Consider the following 22,000-nt stretch of genomic DNA (forward strand, 5'->3'; position numbering starts at 1 on the left):
TGTCCGACTCTGTGCGACCCTATAGATGGCAGCCCACCAGGCTCCCCTGTCCCTGGGATTCTCCAGGCAAGAACACTGGAGTGGGTTGCCATTTCCTTCTCCAATGCATGAAAGTGAAAAGTGAAAGGGAAGTCGCTCAGTCGTGCCCAACTCTTAGCGACCCCATGGACTGCAGCCTACCAGGCTCCTCTGCCCATGGGATTTTCCAGGCAAGAGTACTGGAGTGGGGTGCCATTGCCTTTAAAGACCACTAAAAGAATAATATGAATACAAAAATTAGTTATGTTGTAGAGTTCACAAATCTGCATCTACAGACAGAAAGGCAGTCCTTAAAAGCCTCTGTTCTAAAACGATTTAGAAACGATTCTAAAACGATTTAAATCTATAAAACAGTTTTTTACAGAGTAAGATAGGGTGATCAAAAAAATGACTTTTCAAGCTTAAAGTCAAATTACATTAGGATAAATCTGTGGGAAAAATAAAGTGGAAATATATTCAAGGGAAAAAAACAACTATGTAGAATATCTAGCAGTTCATACTTTAAAAAATGGTTGATGTGATTATTAAATCATTACTATAGTATTTACAGTCTATTAGACAGTTTAAAGACACAGCATTTTCATTTAAGAAGGTAAACACAATATGGTCAGAAATTATATATCCTTTGCATCTGTTTAAACTTTTAAAGAAAACTTCAAGATCAATTTAAAAATACACAGAAGAGTAATCAGCTTTCATTTTAGAAAGATCATTGGCAGCAATATGGGAAATAAACTGGAAAGAGGGAAACTAAGAGACCATTCAAGGGACTTGTTATAGTCCAGACAAGAAGGTATAAAGGCCCAACTGAGGGAAAAAGAATGATAAGCATAATATAGATCCAAAATATGTGAAGAGGCAAAATCAGCGAAGAAGACACAGAGAAGGAAGGATTCAGGAGATTTTAAGGGAACTTCTCGAAAGGGTATCTTGAGGAAAATGGAGGAATTCTGATTGACTTTCAGGTTTCTGACTGTGAAGACCAGCTTATAACAATGAGACCATTTCCTAAACTAGGTAATATAGCAGGTTAGAGAAAAAAGTGAGTTTACATGAGTTTGAGATGTTTCTGGGACTGACCACCTGGATGAAGATGCTTATACACCTCTCATAGAAATAGATGTAAAGCGAATAGAAGGTTGCAGGTAATAGTGGAAGAAATCCTGGTTACAGCTATGATCACCCATGGGAGTTGGTAGAAACAGAAAAGGGGCCTAGGATATATCATGGAAGGAGAAAGATGGTCCTACAAAGTTTGGCGCATGATATAGAACAATGAATGAATTTCAGCGCCTAAACACAAAACAATGAATGAGTATTTGGGGGCTTGGTGTGGGCTGTCTCAAAACATACCATAACAGCATATTGATTATTTTGAAGTTGCTTGAGAAGCAGCTGATGCAAGAAGGAAACCCTAACCTTCCTGTCTCCCTGAAAGGCAGGAAATAAATCTCTCCTATGAAAGGTGCACTCCTTGCAACTGGAGGTATAAGGTCACCCTTATCCGACAGAGAGGAAATTCAGAGCCAAGAAGGCTGTGTAAACAAACCTTGTAACTTCTTTTAATTTACTACCTCAAGCCCAAACTCTGTTTAGATTCCTTACTAATTACGTATCCCAAACTTAAGTTCTTTGTCCTGTCAATTCCTCACAAATTTATTGCCTTTTCTGGGGTCTGAAAAGTATAAAAGCTGCCTGCTTTGGCCACTTCTTAGGTACCATTTCTATGAGATCTCCATGCACATGAATTAAAATTTGTTTTTCTCCTGCTAATCTCTTGTGTCTATTTTGTTATTAGTCCAGCCATATATACTCAATCAGCGTAGAGGGGGAAATTTACCCTTTCCGGAAAAATATTTACGAATCAGAGATAAAGTTGACAGACAGAATGTAGAGTTAAGAGAAGAAATCTGTTTCAAACGAAAGACTACATAGCTTGCTCCAGGTCACACAGACAAGCAAGGAGTGGAGGTGAAATTAGGAAGACAGAGCTCTTAACTACCATGCTATACTGACATTCATGACATAAAGGATATAGAAGTAAAGCAAGGTCGCAGCAGAGACAGAAAGGAGAGGCTGTTAGAGTATAATTTAAAAGACTGTCTAAGAGATAAGGATGGTAGAGTTTTAGATTGGAGGAAGGAAGCTGATGAGCTACTCACCAGTCTTCTCAATATCTTTTTTCAAGACCTATGCCTTAAACATAAAAAGCTCACTTCTCACATTTTCTGTTTTCCACACGGGTTTCAAGGGGAAAGAAGACCTTGTTCATCTTTAAATGAATGAGATTTCATTTGCAGCCAACCTTAGTCTGGGTGGTAACTCCCTTATCAAAAACTTACCAGAAAGTTTCAGGTTGATGACACTCAAACCTAAAGCTCAAAATTCTTATTGCCAATGTTTTAACCTAAGGAACTTCAAGAACTGGAAAGAATAAATTGGAAGCCTATATACTAACATGGAAGTATTTCCAAGTTCTATCGTAAAAGTAAAGAGATAAAACATTTTAACCCCATTTCCATAAATAACAATACTTCCTACTTCTGGCATTGAAAAACATTTTGGAATAAAATACTTCAATCTATTAATAGTGGTCATTTGTGGGAAATGTGCTTACGGGCATTTTTCACTGTATTACTACGAATTTTTATACCCTTGAATTAATCAGGAAGAAAAAATTCTGACCATGCTAGAAGCAGATGTTCTGTTTTCCCTGCCTGACTGAGTTCTTTTTAAGAGCCGATCCTATTCTCTGGTGTATATAGCAAACGGTAGGGCTCACTAAGTTTCCACTACAAATGAATGAATTAATCAATGCGTACGATCCTTGACGATCTCACACAGCTGTTCGTTCAGAAAGCCAAACACTCTCAAATGCACGCGTCTTCCAGTTAACGTGCAAAACAGACATAAACCGTAATGGAGGTCAGTTAACTCAACGTCCCTCCCTCCCTCAGCCTACACGACTAAAAAAAGCCTCGATTACGACGAAAACTATCTCGAGGGCACTAAAGTGCGGCTTTCTTCAGTATTCCTAGCTAGTACGAACTCATTCTGGCTGGGGGAGAACTCGGCGGCTGGGAAACTGAACTGAAATCGGCATTGGTCCGAGGAGTTGTTCTGGGGGAGGTGAATCCCGCCGGCAAGAAACAGCGGTTAGGGCCGTTACTCACCATTTCTCGGGACGCCAAACTGGGGCTGGCGGAGCACCGAATTGAACAGCATCTGGGACGGAGGAAAACGCTCAACTGAGGAAAAAGCCGTGGAAATGCCTCCAGATTCAGCAGAAACTGTATCCTGCGCCCCTTAGACCACGACTAAGTTATTGCCTCCAACTCCCGCCACTGTAAGCCCCGGTCACCAAACTCCCCGCCAAACTGACGTCACGCCCTCTGATTGGCTCTCGGAGCGGCGTCCGGGAGCGTACGAGTCACTTCCCCCTTCGAAGCCCCGCCTCCTTCTCGCCCAGCCGCGGGAACCTAGCGTTCCAGAGCTCCCTGAGCGCCTGCGCGGGGGGCCGCAGGGGCGCTGGCGAACGGCAGGGAGCCCAGGGCGCATGCGTAACACGGCTTGACAGAGCGCGGAGGAAAAATCCGCGAGAAGGTGGTGGAAGAAGATGGCGGTGGTGGGGCCGAGTTTGCAATCTCTATGAATAGGCTAATCGAGTAACTGTATGGGTCATGGCGTCAAACTCAACTAAGTCTTTTCTGGCAGATGCCGGCTATGGCGAACAGGAGCTGGATGCTAACTCTGCCCTTATGGAGTTAGACAAAGGTATTTCGAAAGAGCGGGCTGCGCGTGTGTGGGGGGAAGTGGCGCCACCAGGCGGTGGTAGCCGCGCGAGAAGCTGGGGAGGCGCATGCGCGGTGCTTCCTGGGCGGGGCGGGGTCGGGCGCCTTTGCCTTTGGTGAGCCCAGGGCTTTTCGCGGCTTTGGGAGGTTGGCCGAAAACGGCAGCGTTGCTTGATTGGCCTTGTACAGCTGAAAAAGTAGAGAGCTCCCGCTAAAGGCTCGCTTGGACCGCTTGAGGGCACAGCCCCGCGATTTTCCACGCAGTTTCTAAAAGTGCTGTATTGAAATTATGAAATTATTTTTCAGTATGTGCAGTTAAGACCAGGTCTTCACCAAGACTGCTGCTTCTTGCACCGACTTTACAGCGATTCATTTAATTTCTGTAATTCTTACCTGCCGGTTACTAGGCAGGTCAAAAATAGGGCCAAGACATCCGAAAAGCATAGCCCCTATTCATTCTCTGCTTCCCTGATAGCTCAGCTGGTATAGAATCCGCCTGCAATGCAAGGTTCGATTCCTGGGTCCGGAACATCCGCTGGAGAAGGGATAGGCTACCCACGCTAGTATTCTTGGGCTTCGCTTGTGGCGCAAGCTTAGTGTAATTAAAGCAATGTACTTTAAGGGCAGGGTCAGATCAATGGAAAGATTAGAGAATCCGGACTTACTTGGGAACTTGTGTATGATTGATGATTTTCTAACTATATTTCCTATATTTGGTAGTTTTAAAGGGGGTATTTGAAGCCTATCAATAAAGTAGTGTTACTTCTGAGAAACTACAATTAAGTCCTAAAAATACAATAAGTGAGACATCACATATCCTATTTCATCCATTAAGATACATATTTTTTCACATATTAACATCTCTGAAACAGAGTCATCTTAAAAACCTGTAAAATAAAGTCTTAGTTATTATTTAATTGGGCTTCCTTTGTGGCTCAGCTGATAAAGAATCTGCCTACAATGCGGGGGACTTGGGTTGGATCCCTGGGTTGGGAAGCTACCCATTCCACTATTCTGGCCTGAAGAATTCCCTGGAGTGTGTATAGTCCTTGGGGTTGCAAAGAGGCGGATACGACTGAGCGACTTTCACACACATTCTCTGCAAATGAGTTCAGTTTCCTTATGGCAATGAAGGGATGGGACAGGCTTGGTGTAGTAGTAGAAGCTTTGGATAGACTTGAGTTGAATTCTAGTTTCGCTAGTTTTATGATCATGGACATGTCATTTAACCAAACCTAATCTTGGTTTTTTTCTCTGCAAAATGAGGAAAATACCATTGAGCTGGCAAAATGGTTGTAAATATTAAGTGATGTAATAGTATGCAAAAAAGTCCTTATTAAATGCAGAAGAGATTTGCCTTATCTTTTAGAGAGGGATTTGGAAGGCAAGGGCAGGTATTTCTTAGTAGAGAACTCAAAGTATTACAGTTACTCTATTGTTTCAGTGTACTTGTTATTTTTATTGAATGGGGGAAACATCACTTGGTATACAGTTAATTAACTGTAGCCAGTGGGTAATATGTTAAGAACTGGACTAGCAGTTAGAAGGATTTTTAAGTCCACTTGGAGCCACTTCCCAGCCCTCTGACTTGGACACTTTGTTAACTTTTCTGGGACTTCAATTTTTTTTTTTTTTTTTACCTTGTAGACATTTAAAGTGCAGTTGGTCCAGATAAGAGTTTCTCAGACTTAAAAACAAACAAACAAACTTTTAACTTCCTTTGATCAACATGAAAATTTCATAACACTCCAATGAGATATTCCTTTGGTTGAGTCATAGTAGTGCAAGTCCATCATCCAAGAAAATGATGTTGAGCTTTGCTTTCTCTTAAGAAAAACTATAGGGCTTTTTCCTTCTGAAATAGAAAATCATAATATCAGATGTGTTTTTTAAACACTGCATAACCTTTTCCTCCCCATTCTGTTAATTCCTTCCTTATTCCCCAATAAGAGTTGCAGGTCTACATGTCTAATATTTCTACTAAATCTCTAAAGAGATTTTCTACCACTGTGGTCTGGGTGGACTCATCCCATAATGAGAGTAGAGCAGTAGTGTAGAACAGCATTGGGATGGGACTCTGAAGAAATGAGGGCTCTAGAATTATTTGATTCCTAAAAACTTGCAGTTGTGGTAAGAAAAAAATGTAACACAATTTTTCCTTCCCAAAAGTTGAAATAGGAATATTTTAGACCTGTAAGAAGTGTATAGATGGTTATTGAGTGTTTACCTATAAACCAGGTGTCAGTCCTAGATCATGTTTAATCCTCCCAGCAGCACCTTGGGTGAAGTAAGATGTTATTCTATTCCATAACATCTTACAGAAGAACGCAAAGTAACTTTTTGACCAACCCAGTTATTTTACAGGTGGAAGTTGGTCTGGGGTTGCTTGAATACATGGTGCCACACAGATAGCAGCGAGGCTACTGCTGTAGAGAGGAGGTGATTGTAATAATCCAGGGAGAAGAGAAGAGTGGCTTGGGCCAGGTTATAGTGAAGCTGTGTGAAGTGCTGAGATTATGTATGTATTTTGAAGGTAGGGCCAACAAGATTGGCTAATGAATTAGTTGAGGATGTGAGAATAAGAGGTCAGGAGAAACTCAGAGGTTTCTTGGGTTTTTTTTGGTCAGTATTGGAAGTATATATGGTCATTTACCGAGTGGATGAAAATCAGATCGCTGTGGGACTATTGAATTTGAGCTATCGCTTAGACATTCAAGTGGAGATGTTGGGTAGGCAGTTAGATATACAGATGTGATAGTTGAAGTCCATAATAGAAAAGTATCTGTAGCACGAGTGTCAAGAAACCCACTTGGGAAATATTGCCATTTTATAACCTGTTATATGGTTATGACTGTTGCACTTTGTTCTGAGCATTTTGAGCAAGCATGGAAGTAAGATATTTATTTCTGATCTCTTTAGGAATAAATGGATGTTCTTTTAAAGCTGATTGAATGTCTGTTTAGGATGTAGTTAGTAACACAGGAAAATAATCATTCATATAATAGTCATCAATTCATTTAATAAATATTTACTAATCACCTGCATTGTGATAGGCACTTAAACTTGGAGCTGTATTAGTGAACAAAACAGCTTTAAGAACCTCCCCTGAGGGAGGGAGGTTCAAGGAAGGGACTTAGACTATGGCTAATTCATGTTAATGTATGGCAGAAATCAAACCAGTATTGTAAAGCAATTATCTTTCAATTACAAATAAATAAGTTTTTTTAAAAAAAGACCAAAAAGTGGGCAGTGGCCTGATTCCTGGAAATCTCCCCTCCCCCCAAATAGTTGGACTAATCCTCCCACTCATTAGCCTATGAAATTATCCGGCCCAGAAAAACTAACCATGGCCACATTTCAAGACCACAGCACTTGCCCTCTGTCGAGGCCCACACTGTATCTATGGAGTGTGTTTCTCTTTGAATAAATCTACTTCTTACCTATGGAAAAAAAAAAAAAAGCTCACCTAAGGAATCAGACAGGACTAGATTAAATATGGCCTTGTTAGGACAAGAAGTTTGGATTTTATGAGAAGACATTGAGAAGTTTTTAAGTAGAGGACTGACATGGATTGGTTTACATTTTTGAGGATGACTTTCGCTCCTATGTAGAGGTCTTTTTGCCTTCCCCTTTTTAAAGTTTTAAGCTGATAACCATGCTGCCTGAGCTATGAAGACAAAGCAAACAGAGTTAAGTGTTAAATCAAGTACAACTTATGTATATTGGACATTTCGTAATACAGCACATCATTTCTATAGTATAGGCATTACAAAGGACATACTTCACATAATTTATTCAGTTAGTGTAACTTTTTCACTAAACATTGTCAGTCTAAAGATTTTTAAGTCAGCTGATGGGAAGTGTCCTGATGATTTAGGAAAAGGTACACAAGATCTCCACCCTGGGTGGAAAGGAGAAGCTGCTGTAGAAGACACCACTCAGCCTGCCTGCTTTCTGTGAGGTTGGTCTTGGGAGGGATGAGATCAAAGAGCAATGGAGAAGAGAGCAGTTTGCCTTTCCTGTGCCTGGGCGATGAGAAAGGAGGACGTGCAGGGGTTGGAGTTGCTGGCCGAGGTGCTGGTGAGCTTAATGCTGCATGGAAAACCTGACGGTATGTTCAGTGAAGAAATTGATATGGATGCCGTCAATCAGGACAACTGTCTTGTCTCCCTTATTTTCCCCTTAGATGCTATCACGTCACCTATGTTGGCAAACATCTAAATTCTCAGATTGAAGAAGAGCACAGGTTGCTTTTACACTGTCCGTATTGGCACAGATGTAGTTGGCATGATAAATAAATGTGAGGCCTTACAAGTATCCTCATATCCCCTTCCAAAGAGGGAGATCTCTGCAGCCAAGATTGTACCAAGTGACTTAATTCTGTGCCATAAGTGATTCAGAAATGGACATGTGATCCACACTGAGTCAAATTCTTTCTCTTTAAGAATCTGTACTACCAGACCAAACTTAGTGTTGAGAGGTGGACCTCTTGGCCTTGGCACGTGTGCGCTCAGTTGTGTCTGACTCTTGGTGACCCTCCTCTGTCCATGGACTTTTCCAAGCAAGAATAGTGGAGTGGATTGCCATTTCCTACTTCAGGAGATCTTCTCGACCAAGGGATCGAGCCCATCTCCTGAATTACAGGTGGATTCTTTCCCACTGAGCCATCTGGGAAGCCCGTGGACCTCTAAGATCATGTATAATAGAATTGAGGTGAAGGTCAGACTGTTAACTCAAAGTCACATAAAAACAAGCATTATAATGGACTATTTCTTAAAGCCAGTGATCCCTTGGCCAGCTGTGAGAACTGATCCAAAAATTCAAGACCCTTCTTTGGTTCTTGTTGAAATCCACAGATTCATTTTTAGGTGTGGCTAAGCAGAGTCGGACATGATTGAGGGACTGAACTGAACTGAACTGAATGCATTTCTCTCGTTTGCACCCTACCTTCTCATTTCCTCTCTCATAATAAGACTCTCATATCAGAAAATAAGCAAGACATTTACTGTTCTTTAGCTCATGTACCCAAGGCTCTGTTACAGGAATAAATGGTCTATCTTAAATAAAAATTGACCACACTAGAGAAATCAGAATATTTCTCTGGCAGATGCAAAATTATCTTTGGCACATTTTGAATCAGTTTGAATAAATTGGTCTGAGATTCTGTTTTAAAGGGAAGGTAAAGTGGATTGTCTTCTGTTGAAGAGACTCCTTGTGCCTAGGCTACTTCCTCCTTTCCCTTTTTCATCCCAACTAAGGTTGATTTACTACAAACAGAACTTTGCTGTCATGTGCATCACTCAACCAGGGAGAGAGAGAGAAGGAAGCAAACCCAGTTGCTCTGGGTTCCCCCAGCAGTCCGTTCCCCCGCCGCATGTACACAAGCGCACATCTCTCCTTTCTCTGCCTTCACCTCTGTCTTGAGGCTTGCCTTTCTTTCCCTTCACTGCCCCGGCTTTGTGTCCCTTGACCGCCTTTTCAAGGCTTCAGGAGCCATTGCTAGTCACCTAGAAGGTCTGTTTTGGCGCTTAGTGTATTTAATGGGAAGAAGACTCCAAGAGCTCCTAGTGGCAGTTCTTGTGTGTATGGAAGTTGGTGAGTGAGGTGTGTAGGGAGAGGGGAGCAGACAAAGAAGGGATATGTTCTGAATATCTCAGTTAGAAATTAATTTTGAATTAATTTTCCCTTAAGAACTTTTATTATAAGCAGCCATTAGATTACAGAGTACTGTTAAGTACTGACGGTGCTGTTTTTTTTTCCTATGAGGAAATATGTTCCCAGTACCAGATAACTAACCTGAGCGTGCCTACAGAACTGAATTCATTAGTAAGCTGTAGAAATTGCGTGTGCACATTTACTTTGTAAGTCTTCCACATTGAGACAAAGAGGCACCCAGGAAAGAGCCCTCAGTCCACTGGGAATCAACCGCACAGTGTACGGGCGGTGAGTTCAGTTTCAGTCAGAGTCTCACTGAGGACTATAGCCCTGGAGACAGCTTTCCAGAAAGCTCTGAGAAATCGCTCAGGGGGAGAGGTCAGTATATCATGCAATTATGACTAAGGAGTATGTGCAAGCCGGCGGACATCTCGGTAGGTTACTGACAGTTTCAAGGAACACACATCTCAGTTAATGACTTCAGTGCTTTTCTAAGTGTGGGAAAATGCAGGACTCCGGGTTCATAAACTTTTTTCCCCTGAAATATAACTGCCTAAGTGCATGTTTGGCCTGTTTTCCTTAAAACACAGAGTGCCTCATTTAGTTCTTTAAGCTGAATTCCTTTCAGGGTGTACTGTAGGTCAGTGACTACAGTAAGACTGAATGGCGAGCGACAGTCCTTGTTTCAACCCCAGATATTTCCTTTGTCATTTTTAAACAATGAACAAACTTTACTGAACAGAACTATTCATGGGCACTTATTCTTGTACAGATATAATCAGCATTTTATAAGTGGCAAAATAATAAAAATTATTTGAAGGTGATACTATTAATTTCATATCAGGATATTCATTCTTAATGGATTTTTTTAAGGATTGAACATGAACTGTTTGTTGGATTTTTGAAAAATCAAATTCATTGAGGGAATTCCCTGGTGGTCCGACATTTAGGGCTCCATGGTTTCACTGTTGAGGGCCTGGGTTCAATCTCTGATCTGGGAATTAAGATCCCATAAGCAGTGCAACCAAAAAAAAAAAAAGGAATCATTCATTGAGGCATAATTTGTTTGTAATAAAGTTCACCAAATGTATATAGTCATGAAACCACTGCCTGGAATATTTCACCCCTAGAACTTCCTCATGCCCCTTTGTGGTCAGTCTTTCTTTAGCTTTCGGCAACCACTTTCCACTTTCTGTCTTCATAGCTTTGCCTTTTCCAGAATGTCATGTAATATATAGTCATAGAGTAGTCTTTTGGGTCTGACTTCTTTGATTTAGCATGATGATTTTGAGATCCACCCATGTTGTGCATCAGTAATGGGTTCCTTTTTTTTTTTTTTTTTTGCTGCTGCTGTTCTGTCACTAAGTTGTGTCTGACTCTTCCTGACCCCGTGAACTGTAGCACCCCAGGCTTCCCTGAACTTCACTGTCTCCTGGAGCTTTCTCAAACTCATGTCTGTTGAGTCAGTGATGCTATCCAACCTTTTCATCCTCTGTTGCCTCCTTCTCCTCCTGCCCTCAATCTTTCCCAGCATCAGGGTCTTTTCCAGTGAGTCAGCTCTTCGCATCAGGTGACCAAAGTATTAGAGCTTCAGCTTCAGCATCAGTCCTTCCAATGAATATTCAGGGTTGATTTCCTTTAGAATGGACTGGTTTGATCTTGTTGTCCAAGGAACTCTCAAGAGTCCTCTCCAGCACCACAATTCGAAATCATCATTTCTTCGGTATTCAGCCTTCTTTATGGTCCAACTCTCACATCTGTACACGACTGCTAAAAAAACCATAGCTTTGACTAGATGGACCTTTGTTGGCAAAGTGATGTCTCTGCTTTTTAATACACTGTCTAGGTTTGTCATAGCTTTTCTTCCAAGGAGCAAACATCTTTTAATTTCATGGCTGCAGTCACTGTCCGCAGAGATTTTGGAGCCCAAGAAAACGAAGTCTATTACTGTTTCCATTTTTGTCCCCATCTATTTGCCATGAAGTTACAGGACCAGATGACATGATCTTAGTTTCTTGAATGCTGAGTAGGAGACTGTTGTATGGAGATATCACAGTTTGTTTATTCATTCACCAGTTGATGGACTGGGAATTTTTCGCCATTCTAGTGGATGTGTAGTGGTATCTTACTGTTGTTTTTAATTTATAGTTCCTGGATGACTAATAATGATGAGCATCTGTTCATGTGCTTATATTTGCCATTCGTATTTCCTTTGTAGGGAAATTTCTCTTCACATCTTGCCCATTTAAAAAACTGAGTTTTCTAGAGATATAAGAGCTGTGAATGAAGTCCTTTATCAGATACATGTTCTACAAATATCTCTTCCAGTATGTGGCTTGTTTTTTTATTCAGAAAAGTATATTTTGAAGAACATAAGTTTTAAATTTTTATGAAGTTTAAACTTATTCTTTAATCTTTAAAAAGCCCACTTTTTGTGTTTTATCTAAGAATTATTGCATAATACAAGCATACAAAGATTTCTTCCTTTTTTCTATATGCTTCATAATTTTAACTCTTACTCTTAGGTCTGTGGTTCATTTTGAATTAATTTTTGTATATGGTGCAAATTAAGGATTGAGTTTCTTTTTTTCCTCTTTTAAATTTCTCTTCTGATTTCTTCTTTTACACTTTTAATTCTTTCAGTGGTTCATCTTATTGGTTTTTTTAAATAACTGTTGCTTAATTTCCAGTATATTTGAAAATTTTTTAATATTTTCTCTTATTGATTTTTTAATTTAATTCCATTATGTTGTAATGGAGAACATATATAATATGATTTCAGTGCTTTCATATTTGTTGAGATTTACTTGTGGCCCCAAATATTCTATCAATTCAACCTTAAAAAAAAAAGTTTCTCTTTCATTATATCTTAAGGTGGCACTTTCCAAAATTACTATTTCATGTGTCATTTTTATTTTTGAAAACATAACGAGTTACTGTTGTACTTTAATTGTTAAGAATGATTGTAATTTTACTGTGTAAATAAATTTTAGTCTGTAATACTGTGTTGGTATTTGCTGTTTTTGCCTTTCTATAGTCAAAAATTTCTAATCTGTTCTTCCCTTTTAATGGTTCCCATAGGTCTAAGATCTGGCAAACTTGGTGAACAGTGTGAAGCAGTTGTCCGCTTTCCCAGGCTCTTTCAGAAGTATCCATTCCCTATTCTCATCAATTCTGCATTCCTAAAGTTAGCTGATGTTTTCAGAGTTGGGTAAGTCTTTTTAAGCCCTTGGTGTCCTAAAGCACTTTGTTCATATTTCTTTGTTTTATATTGTAGTCTGTATTCTTTTTGCCTTTTCGGACTTCAACATGATGGGTTTTTGTTTTTGTTTTTTTACCATTTTAGTGGACGCACGTGGAAATTCACAACAAATTTTGGTGTGAAATTTAATGGCATTTTGAGCCAAAGTAAAGGGTATAAGGCAGAGAGTACTTATTTCTTTGGGGGACAGGATAATTCAAAGTTAAAGACAACCTTGATATATAATTGTGTATTTTGGAAATATCTGTGGCTTTGTGTAGTTCATTTTGAGAAGTTTCTGATTTAACAATTTATTTTTATAACATGAGATTACATGTTACATGAGATTATGGGCCACTGTGAAGTGCCTGAAACATGTAAGCAGAGCCTGAATATATACCTGTTCTGTCTCTACGCCATTCCCTCTCCCACTTCTTTCCACCATTCTCCATATACTTGTGTGCTTACACACAAACCTAATCATACTTGCAGAGAAGAAGCTGTAGAATTAGCTTGAGAGGAGGAAGACCATCTTCTTGGTTCTAGTAGGATTGAGGACGTTGAGTTTGGCTCCCAGACTTCTCTCTACGTTACAGCTGTTTGGGTGCCTTCCTGCAGGACTGCAGGCTCTGCTAACTGCTTATGCTTAGTACTCATCTCAGGGTTCTGCATCCATGGGTTCTACCAACCACGGGTCAAAAATATTTGGGAAGATAATTCCAGAAAGTTCCAGAAAGCAAAACTTGAACTTGCCACCCACTGGCCACTAGTTACATTGTACTTATACTAGTTTACATAGCATTTACATTGTATTAGGTATTATAAGTAATCTAGAGATGATTTAAACTATGTGAGAGGATGCGCAGGCACTGTGCCATTTTGCAGAAGCGAATTCAGTCTCCAAGGATTTGGGTTTGGTGCGGGGCTAGTCCTGGAATTAGTTCCCCTCCACACTGCGGGTATCATAGGATGACTGTACAGACTTTTGACTGTTTCTGTGGTAAAACAGAATGTTAAGATTGGAAAACATTGGCCTGTTGCTAAAATGTATTAGTATCGTTTGTGTTGCTTTGATTCCTAATTAAATATTACTTTCCTAAAGTGGTCTAATTCATTTTATCTGTGGTTCTTCCTAGAAACAATTTCCTGAGGCTGTGTGTTCTTAAAGTTACCCAACAAAGTGAGAAGCATTTGGAGAAGATCCTAAATGTGGATGAGTTTGTAAAGAGAATTTTCTCTGTGATTCATAGTAATGACCCTGTTGCAAGAGCCATCACACTCCGGTATGTTCTGTTACGCCACTGAGTCACCACAAGATTGTTTGAGCTGTATTTCTATACTCCCAAAAGGCCGTACATTTACTTCTGTTACTCTGAATATTAGGAATTCATTTTTGTTTTTCCTAGTAAGAGTCAATGAGAAAATATGGTAACCATCCCAATCTATAAATGCTTTAGAGCTAACCGTCTGTGATACAGTTTTGGTAACTTATGTTTGAGACACTCGTTTTGTAGGTAGATGTTCTGATCTGTTAACTCAAATGTAAGTATGGTTTGAAAGAAAGAAAATGAAGTTGCTCAGTCAAGTCCAACTCTTTGTGACCCCGTGAACTGTAGCCTACCAAGCTTCTCCATCCATGAGGATTTCCCAGGCAAGAATACTGGAGTGGGTTGCCATTTCCTTTTCCAGGGGCTCTTCCTGACCCAGGGATCGAACCTGGGTCTTCCGCATTGCAGGCAGACGCTTTAACCTCTGAGCCACCAGGGAAGCCTCATGCTTGTTTTGAACTTTTACCTTTCTGACCTTGTTCTTCTTGTTTCGTGTATGCTTTCTACATTCATCCTTGATTATGTGCTCATTTTTATATGTGATAATTCATATCTTGACTCCTTGGAGAATGCCAGGTACAGCCACCTTAGTTTCTTCAACATTTCCTTTTCTTTCTTGGCATTAAAAAAATTTTGGTAGAATTTCATTTTGTAAGCCTTAAAACCAGCTTGAAACATATCCTCTTTTTAGGTCTGTCATCTATGAAATTAGTATGTGTAAACTTTGGATTTTTGATCACTTTCCTGAACTATACCTGCCTCTATTCTGATATGAGCTCCAGGGGACCTCCTCCACTTCTCTTGATGTTGAGAGATTTGAAAATCATGATACAAGTAATTACTGATGTGGAAAAAAGACTGGGAAGTCTTACATTTTTACTTTGTGGGTCTGCTTAATAGCAAAAATATTGGACTCTTAATGCTTTGCTAAAATGGACTTCTTTATATAACATTGGAAAATTGGCATTTTGATGCTTTAGTAATTCAAAAGTTTGTTTTCCTGGGCTCTCTTTGGTACTTGGCATGTACTTCAAGGTGATTTTTAAAAAAAATTTTTGCTGTGTTAAATTAACCATGTTAATTTTTCTTACATGTTGAAGTATGGAAAAATGTTTACAGAACTTGAGTCGCTGATTTTTAAAATTGATATGTCATTAACCTGAGATTTATAGAGTGACCTACAAACTTTATTTTTGGTAAGCTTTGCCTGTTTCTTCCTTTTCTGACCTTGAACTTACTGTATTTCCATTCTTTTTGGGTTTCTCTGTTTGTGTAGGATGTTGGGAAGTCTGGCATCAATAATTCCTGAGAGGAAGAATGCTCATCATAGTATTCGTCAGAGTCTGGATTCACATGATAATGTAGAAGTTGAAGCTGCTGTTTTTGCTGCTGCTAACTTCTCTGCACAGTCAAAGTAAGCCTAGGCCTTTTATAGTTTGGCTTCCTAAGAAGAGGTTTTGAAAGAATAGCTCATGTATATATGTAAACACTAAGGGATATAGAAAAATGTAAACTGCAAGATGTATTTTCCAAGGGTGTTTCTATCATGTTGGGAAAACAGGACTTAAATCCATAAAATAGAAGAGTTAAGTACAGATGTTGGCATTAACTGTAAATGAAATTAAAGCTCCCAGAAGGACAGGATCAGCCTGGGATTAGAATAGTTGGGGAAGGCTTCATTGGGAAGCAGAAGCTTTGTCCACTGAGGTGTCTTCCCCAAACCTATACTGTCCTAATACTAAATTATTCTTTTCTTACTATCGTCTCAGGTCTGGACAATTTGACAGAGATAATAACTGGAATTGAAACCAATTTTAACTTCTTTGGGGTATCATACTCTATTATAAAATAGTATTTTTCTCTACATATATTAATTATTTTTTGATGAAATATTGGCCATAGTTTTATTAATGTGTTTGACTTACTGATTATTTGTTTTACTGACTGATGATGTGAAAGTAACACTGCTTTTTGGAGGGCATTTTGGTAATATGTATTTGGTACATCCCTTGGACCTAGAAAATCCACTTATAAGAATTTATCCTAAGGAATCAGCAGTGTGTACTGATACTTACTTGCAAGGATGCTAGTTATAAGATTGTAATAACAAAAAATATTAGTAACCAATTCCAACCAGTGTGCCAATAAGATAAATAGGATCATACATTGAAATACTATATCAGCTTTTATAACTAATGTATTTTAGAAATATATTTGAAAACAAGTTACATAATAGGTTATGTGATATTATGGTTTATTTGAAAAGCAAGTATTTATGGAATAGAAAAGAGACTAGGATATGTATCGAAATATTGTCTCTGAGTGAAGATATTATCTTATTTTTATTTTATTTTTCACAAACTTCTGTATATCCTGCTAGGAGCAAGTTTTGATTTATAATCAGGTGACTAATGAATTTTTTAATGTAAAAATAGCATTTATATTAAGAGTCTCTGCTAAGTTTGGATAAGACTTGAAATAGTTAATCACCAATGATCTTTCTTTATAGTTTAATTATATGCTTATTCATCTCTTCAGCTGCTCCTATCAAACCTTCAGAAGTCCAGGATTATTCATTGGAAAAGGAGATTAGAGAACATAAACTGTGTATTCTTTTATTTACTGATTGAAAGTAGTAGGTGTGACAGTAAATGAGGAAGAGAAATATCTAAGTAAAGACGATCCCTATTTGTGCTTTTGAAAATTGGCATTTTTTCTTATTGAGAGTCATGGGTATTGCAAGAACTTTTTAAAAATTAATTTTATTGATTAAGAGTTATAGCTGGTGAATATTTATCATCTGATCACCGCTGTCAAGGTGTGAGTACTTTAAATCTGTCCAATTAAGTGTGTACTTGGAGTAGCTCTAAAAATAGTTTTCTAAATGTAGATGATAAATTTGTGATTCAGTATTAGAATTTGCTTATGAAAATCATTTTTGGCTCAGTTTTTCTCATGTGTTATTATCAGAAGCTAATTTTATCAGCTGTGGAATTTCTGATCTATCTTGGAAAAGATTAAGACTAAGTAACATAGGAACAACATGATTCTTCATTTACAGAATTGATGACCAGTAAACATTTAACAGTTTAAACATAGAAGCGGTTTTTAACATACCAGGCTTCAATATGGTATACTTGTGATTTGTGATGTTTAAACATACCAAATTAGTGCAATAATTAAGTCTGAAGTACTTAGCGGAATGTATTAGAGTGTGAAAATCAAGAAAATACACCTTTTCCAGATTAGCATTTACCATGGGAAGTTCCATGGACAGAGGAGCCTGGTGGGCTGCAATCCATGGGGTCACAAAGAGTCAGACACAACTGAACAGTGTGTGCACTTCCCTCAGAAATGATGACCTGGTTTGAGATCAGATATCTCAACCAGTATAGATGGATTTTTATCTTAGTATCTTTATTAGTTTTGGATCTTAGAGTAGTTGACCAAACAAAGGCTTTTAAAATTGATTTAATCCTATTTCTACCTGTCTGCTACTATAACCACAGGTAACTTGTTCTGAGGGTGTGCGTGCTCAGTTGTCGCCAGCTCTTTGTGACCCCATGGACTACAGCCTGCCAGGCTCCTATATCCATGAAATTTTGCAGGCAAGAATACTGGAGCAGGTTGCCAATTCCTTCTCCAGGGGTTTTTCCTGACCCAGGAATTGAACCTGTTTCTTTTGAATCTCCTGTATTGGCAGGCAGATTCTTGACCACTGTGCCTCCAAAAAGGTTTTAATTGTTAAGAGCTAGTCCCAGAGGAGGAATTGCAAACCCAAATGACTTCAGGAACCTGGGAGGCATTGTCAAGCAGAGTGGTGACCTCTAGTGGTCACTGGTGGACTGGAATGTGCACACAATCTGAAAGGGTGACTGCTCCTGGGTACCAGCTGACAGTGATGGTGCAGGAAATATGACCAGTGTTGTCAGATCTGAATTTGGGGTGGGAAGAAGCTGGAGAATCAGATTATTCTGTAGTCTCAGCGAATGAGACTATGTATTCTTAACGTATTTTTAATGCTGCCATTAAGAGTTTTTAAAAATATTATTAGACCAAAAAAAAGAGAAAACTCCAGGCTTCAAACTTGCAGTTTATTGACCCTAGAGGCCCGTAACAGATTTTTAAATTTTGCATTTGTTAAAAAAGTTATTTAGTTAGTTAAGAAATACTTAGTGAATATCCATCATGTCCAGACTCTATTCCAAGCAGCGGGAATACAGGAGTGGAAAAGATGAATGCTCTGTTGCTATGTAAACCCACAGTAGTTTCAGCTGCTCACTGATGTTACAGAAAAATAAAGTAGTTTTATCATTATGGTGATGACCTAAGCAAGCTCCTTAGGTAGAGTGATCGGGGATAGCCTCCCTGAAGAGGTGGCATTTGAGCTGAAACGGTCCTGAAGAAGACGCAGCCACCTAAAGAAGGATATTCCAAGCAGAAGGAATAACAAATAGAAGAGTGCTCTGAAAGGTGAACAGGTCATCTGTAGATACCTAATACACCTCTTGCCTTGTACCCAAAAGACATTTACAGCTTACTTTTTCTTATTGAATATAAGGCTGATATCAGAGCAGTAATTTTCAAACTATTTGGTATCAGAATCTCTTTACACTCTTCAGCATTATTAACATCCTCAAAGTGCTTTTTATGTTTATATAGATTACATCGATTGGTATTTACTGTATTAGAGATGAAAATGCCTAAACTTAAAATACGTTATTAATTCATTTAAAGAATAACAAATTCCTAATATATTGACACAAAAATATCTTTATGAAAATATTTTTCCAAAACAAAAATCAATTTTGTGGGAAGAGGGACGTTGTTTTTTACATTTTGACAAATCTCTTTAATGTCAGGCTGGATTGTCACATCTGGTTCTGCATTCACCATTTCTTTTACAATGTGATGTTTTGGTTAAAGTATATGAAAAAATGCCAGCCTCACACAGATACGTAGTTGAAAAAGAGAGGAGTATTTTTAAAGGTTTTGTAGATAATTATGCTTATTTTTCCTTGATCTCTTAACGGAACTAGAAAATTGTTGGTTCATAAAAGTTAGTTGCAATGTGAACTGTAAAACCGTGTCAGTGAACATGTACTATTACATTGAAATCCGTTGGCATCCCTTACCTATGTGTGGTTTTATAACTTAGACATTGGTCTTTTGGGAAATACTGGTTCACTCTGTTAATGCAGGTCTACCAAATGTTGGCCCTTTCCTTTGTAAAATATCAAATTTGTTGTTAAATATCAAAGGATCATATTTGTTGTTATCACCACTGATCTCATCAGGAAAGGCTTTAAGTATTAAGCTGTCAAGCTCATGGTGACAGATAGAAGTTTTCTGAAGTGCTAATTTTTGTTTAGAAGCTAGGATTGGCAAAAAGTTTACCCAGTTATTTTTCTTAAAGTTACATGCTTATTTTATTTATCTCTTTAGAAGATACCTGCAAATAGCCATTTCTGAATAGTTATAGAGTTTCATGAAAAAATGGCTAGTTCATCTCATAACTCTAAGGATTGCATGGTGCTTACCCTGCAGACAGCCGCTGTGTAATTTACATGTACTTTTCATTTTGTCAGAGAATGTTAAAATAATATCTTAATGGCAGAAAATATTTTATACAGACATCCATTGAACTGCAGAGCGAAAGTATTTCATGCCTAATGTGTCATGAATTGTGACTGAAAGAACAAAATTTGATCATGTTACCTGTATCATCTTTCCTTACATATTATATAGTTTTATCCCAAACATTCATGTTACTGATAACTTTTGCAACATTCAGTGTTATTTCAGTTGCAACAGACTCAAAAGCGACACCTTGGAAAATACTTTTCAGATATACGATATTTTGAAAATGGCTACTTTAAAATTTTATTTATTTATTTATTTATTTATTTAATTGAAGTATACTTAACAATGTTATTTTTAGGTATACAGCAGAGTATTCAATTATACATATATATATCTTTTTTATATTCTTTTCTCATATAGGTTACTATAAAATATTGAATATAGTTCCCTGTGCTATATAGTAGGTCCTATTGGTTGTCTAGTTTATATTTATTTAGTGGTGTACGTATGTTAATCCCTAACTTCTAATTTATCCCTCCTCCCCCCTTCCCCTTGGTGACTACAAATCTGTTTTCTATATCTGTGGGTTTATCTCTGTTTTGTAAATAAGTTCATTTCTATCATTTTTCTTTTATTCCATGTATTAGTGATATCATAAGATATTTGTGTTTCTTAATCTGGCTTATTTCATTGGGTATAATAATCTCTGGATTCATCCATGTTGCTGCAAATGCATTATTTCTTCTTTTTGTGGCTGAGTTATGTTCCATTGTAATATATACCACGTCTTCTTCATCCGTTCATCTGTTGATGGACATTTAGTTTACTTCCATGTAAATAGTGCTGCAGTCAGCGTTGAGGTGCATGTATCTATTCGAGTTATGTTTTTCTCCGAGTGTATGCCCAGTGGTGGGATTGTAGGATCTTAGAAAATGCAGAAGAACCAGAGGTCAAATTGCCAACATCCGCTGGATCATGGAAAAAGCAAGAGAGTTCCAGAAAAACACCTCTTTCTGCTTTATGGACTATGCCAAAGCCTTTGACTGTGTGGATCACAATAAACTGTGGAAAATTCTGAAAGAGATGGGAATACCAGACCACCTGACCTGCCTTTTGAGAAACCTATATGCAGGTCAGGAAGCAACAGTTAGAACTGGACATGGAACAACAAACTGGTTCCAAATAGGAAAAGGAGTATATCAAGGCAGTATATTGTCACCCTACTTATTTAACTTATACGCAGAGTCACTTCACTTCAGTCACTTCAATTGTATCCGACTCTGCGACACCACATCATGAGAAACGCTGGGCTGGAAGAAGCGCAAGCTGGAATCAAGATTGCCGGGAGAAATATCAGTAACCTCAGATATGCAAATGACACCACCCTTATGGCAGAAAGTGAAGAGGAACTAAAAAGCCATTTGATGAAAGTGCAAGAAGAGAGTGAAAAAGTTGGCTTAACGCTCAACATTCAGAAAACAAAGATCATGGCATCTGGTCCCATCACTTCATGGGAAATAGATGGGAAACAGTGGAAACAGTGTCAGACTTTATTTTGGGGGGCTCCAAAATCACTGCAGATGGTGATTGAAGCCATGACACTAAAAGATGCTTACTCCTTGGAAGAAAAGTTATGACCAACCTAGATAACATATTGAAAAGCAGAGACATTACTTGGCCAACAAAGGTCTGTCTAGTCAGGGCTATGGTTTTTCCAGTGGTCATGTATGGATGTGAGAGTTGGACTGTGAAGAAAGCTGAGCCCTGAAGAATTGGTGCTTTTGAACTGTGGTGTTGGAGAAGACTCTTGAGAGTCCCTTGGACTGCAAGGAGATCCAACCAGTCCATTCTGAAGGAGATCAGCCCTGGGATTTCTTTGGAGGGAATGTTGCTGAAGATGAAACTCCAGTACTTTGGCCACCTTATGCAAAGAGTTGATTCATTGGAAAAGACTCTGATACTGGGAGGGATTGGAGGCAGGAGGAGAAGGGGACGACAGAGGGTGAGATTGCTGGATGGCATCACAGACTCAATGGACGTGAGTGTGAATGAACTCCGGGAGTTGGTGATGGACAGGGAGGCCTGACGTGCTCAATTCATGGGGTCGCAAAGAGTGGGACACGACTGAGCGACTGAACTGAACTGAATGATGGTAGCTCTGGTTTTAGTTTTTTAGGGAACCTCCATACTGGTTTCCAGAGTAGCTGCACCAATTTACCTTCCCGCTAACCTCCTCCACACCCTCTCCAGCATTTATTATTTGTAGAATTTTTTGATAAATGGCCGTTATGACTGGTGTGGGGCGATACCTCATTGTATTATAGTTTTGCTTTGCACTTCTAATAATTAGTGATGAGGGGCAT

The 22,000-nt window shown here is 38.7% G+C and overlaps 2 protein-coding genes across 2 annotated transcripts in view; one reads left to right on the forward strand and one right to left on the reverse strand.

The window, feature by feature from the left end:
* The window catches only part of DTL (denticleless E3 ubiquitin protein ligase homolog), a 50,871-nt gene extending 47,464 nt beyond the window's left edge, over positions 1-3,407 (reverse strand). The window contains exon 1 of the mRNA XM_004013903.6: positions 3,213-3,407. Within this exon, the coding sequence (XP_004013952.2) occupies positions 3,213-3,264 (52 nt within the window). The 5' untranslated portion in view covers positions 3,265-3,407. The remainder of the gene's footprint in view (positions 1-3,212) is intronic.
* A 207-nt stretch (positions 3,408-3,614) lies between these two features.
* Positions 3,615-22,000, forward strand: part of INTS7 (integrator complex subunit 7) — a 79,499-nt gene continuing 61,113 nt past the window's right edge. The window contains exons 1-4 of the mRNA XM_004013905.5: positions 3,615-3,813; positions 12,567-12,696; positions 13,863-14,009; positions 15,331-15,468. Coding sequence (XP_004013954.1) covers positions 3,720-3,813; positions 12,567-12,696; positions 13,863-14,009; positions 15,331-15,468 — 509 coding nt within the window. The 5' untranslated portion in view covers positions 3,615-3,719. The remainder of the gene's footprint in view (positions 3,814-12,566; positions 12,697-13,862; positions 14,010-15,330; positions 15,469-22,000) is intronic.

The sequence above is a fragment of the Ovis aries genome, chromosome 12, assembly GCF_016772045.2.
Source record: "Ovis aries strain OAR_USU_Benz2616 breed Rambouillet chromosome 12, ARS-UI_Ramb_v3.0, whole genome shotgun sequence".
Classification (NCBI taxonomy): Eukaryota; Metazoa; Chordata; class Mammalia; order Artiodactyla; family Bovidae; genus Ovis; species Ovis aries.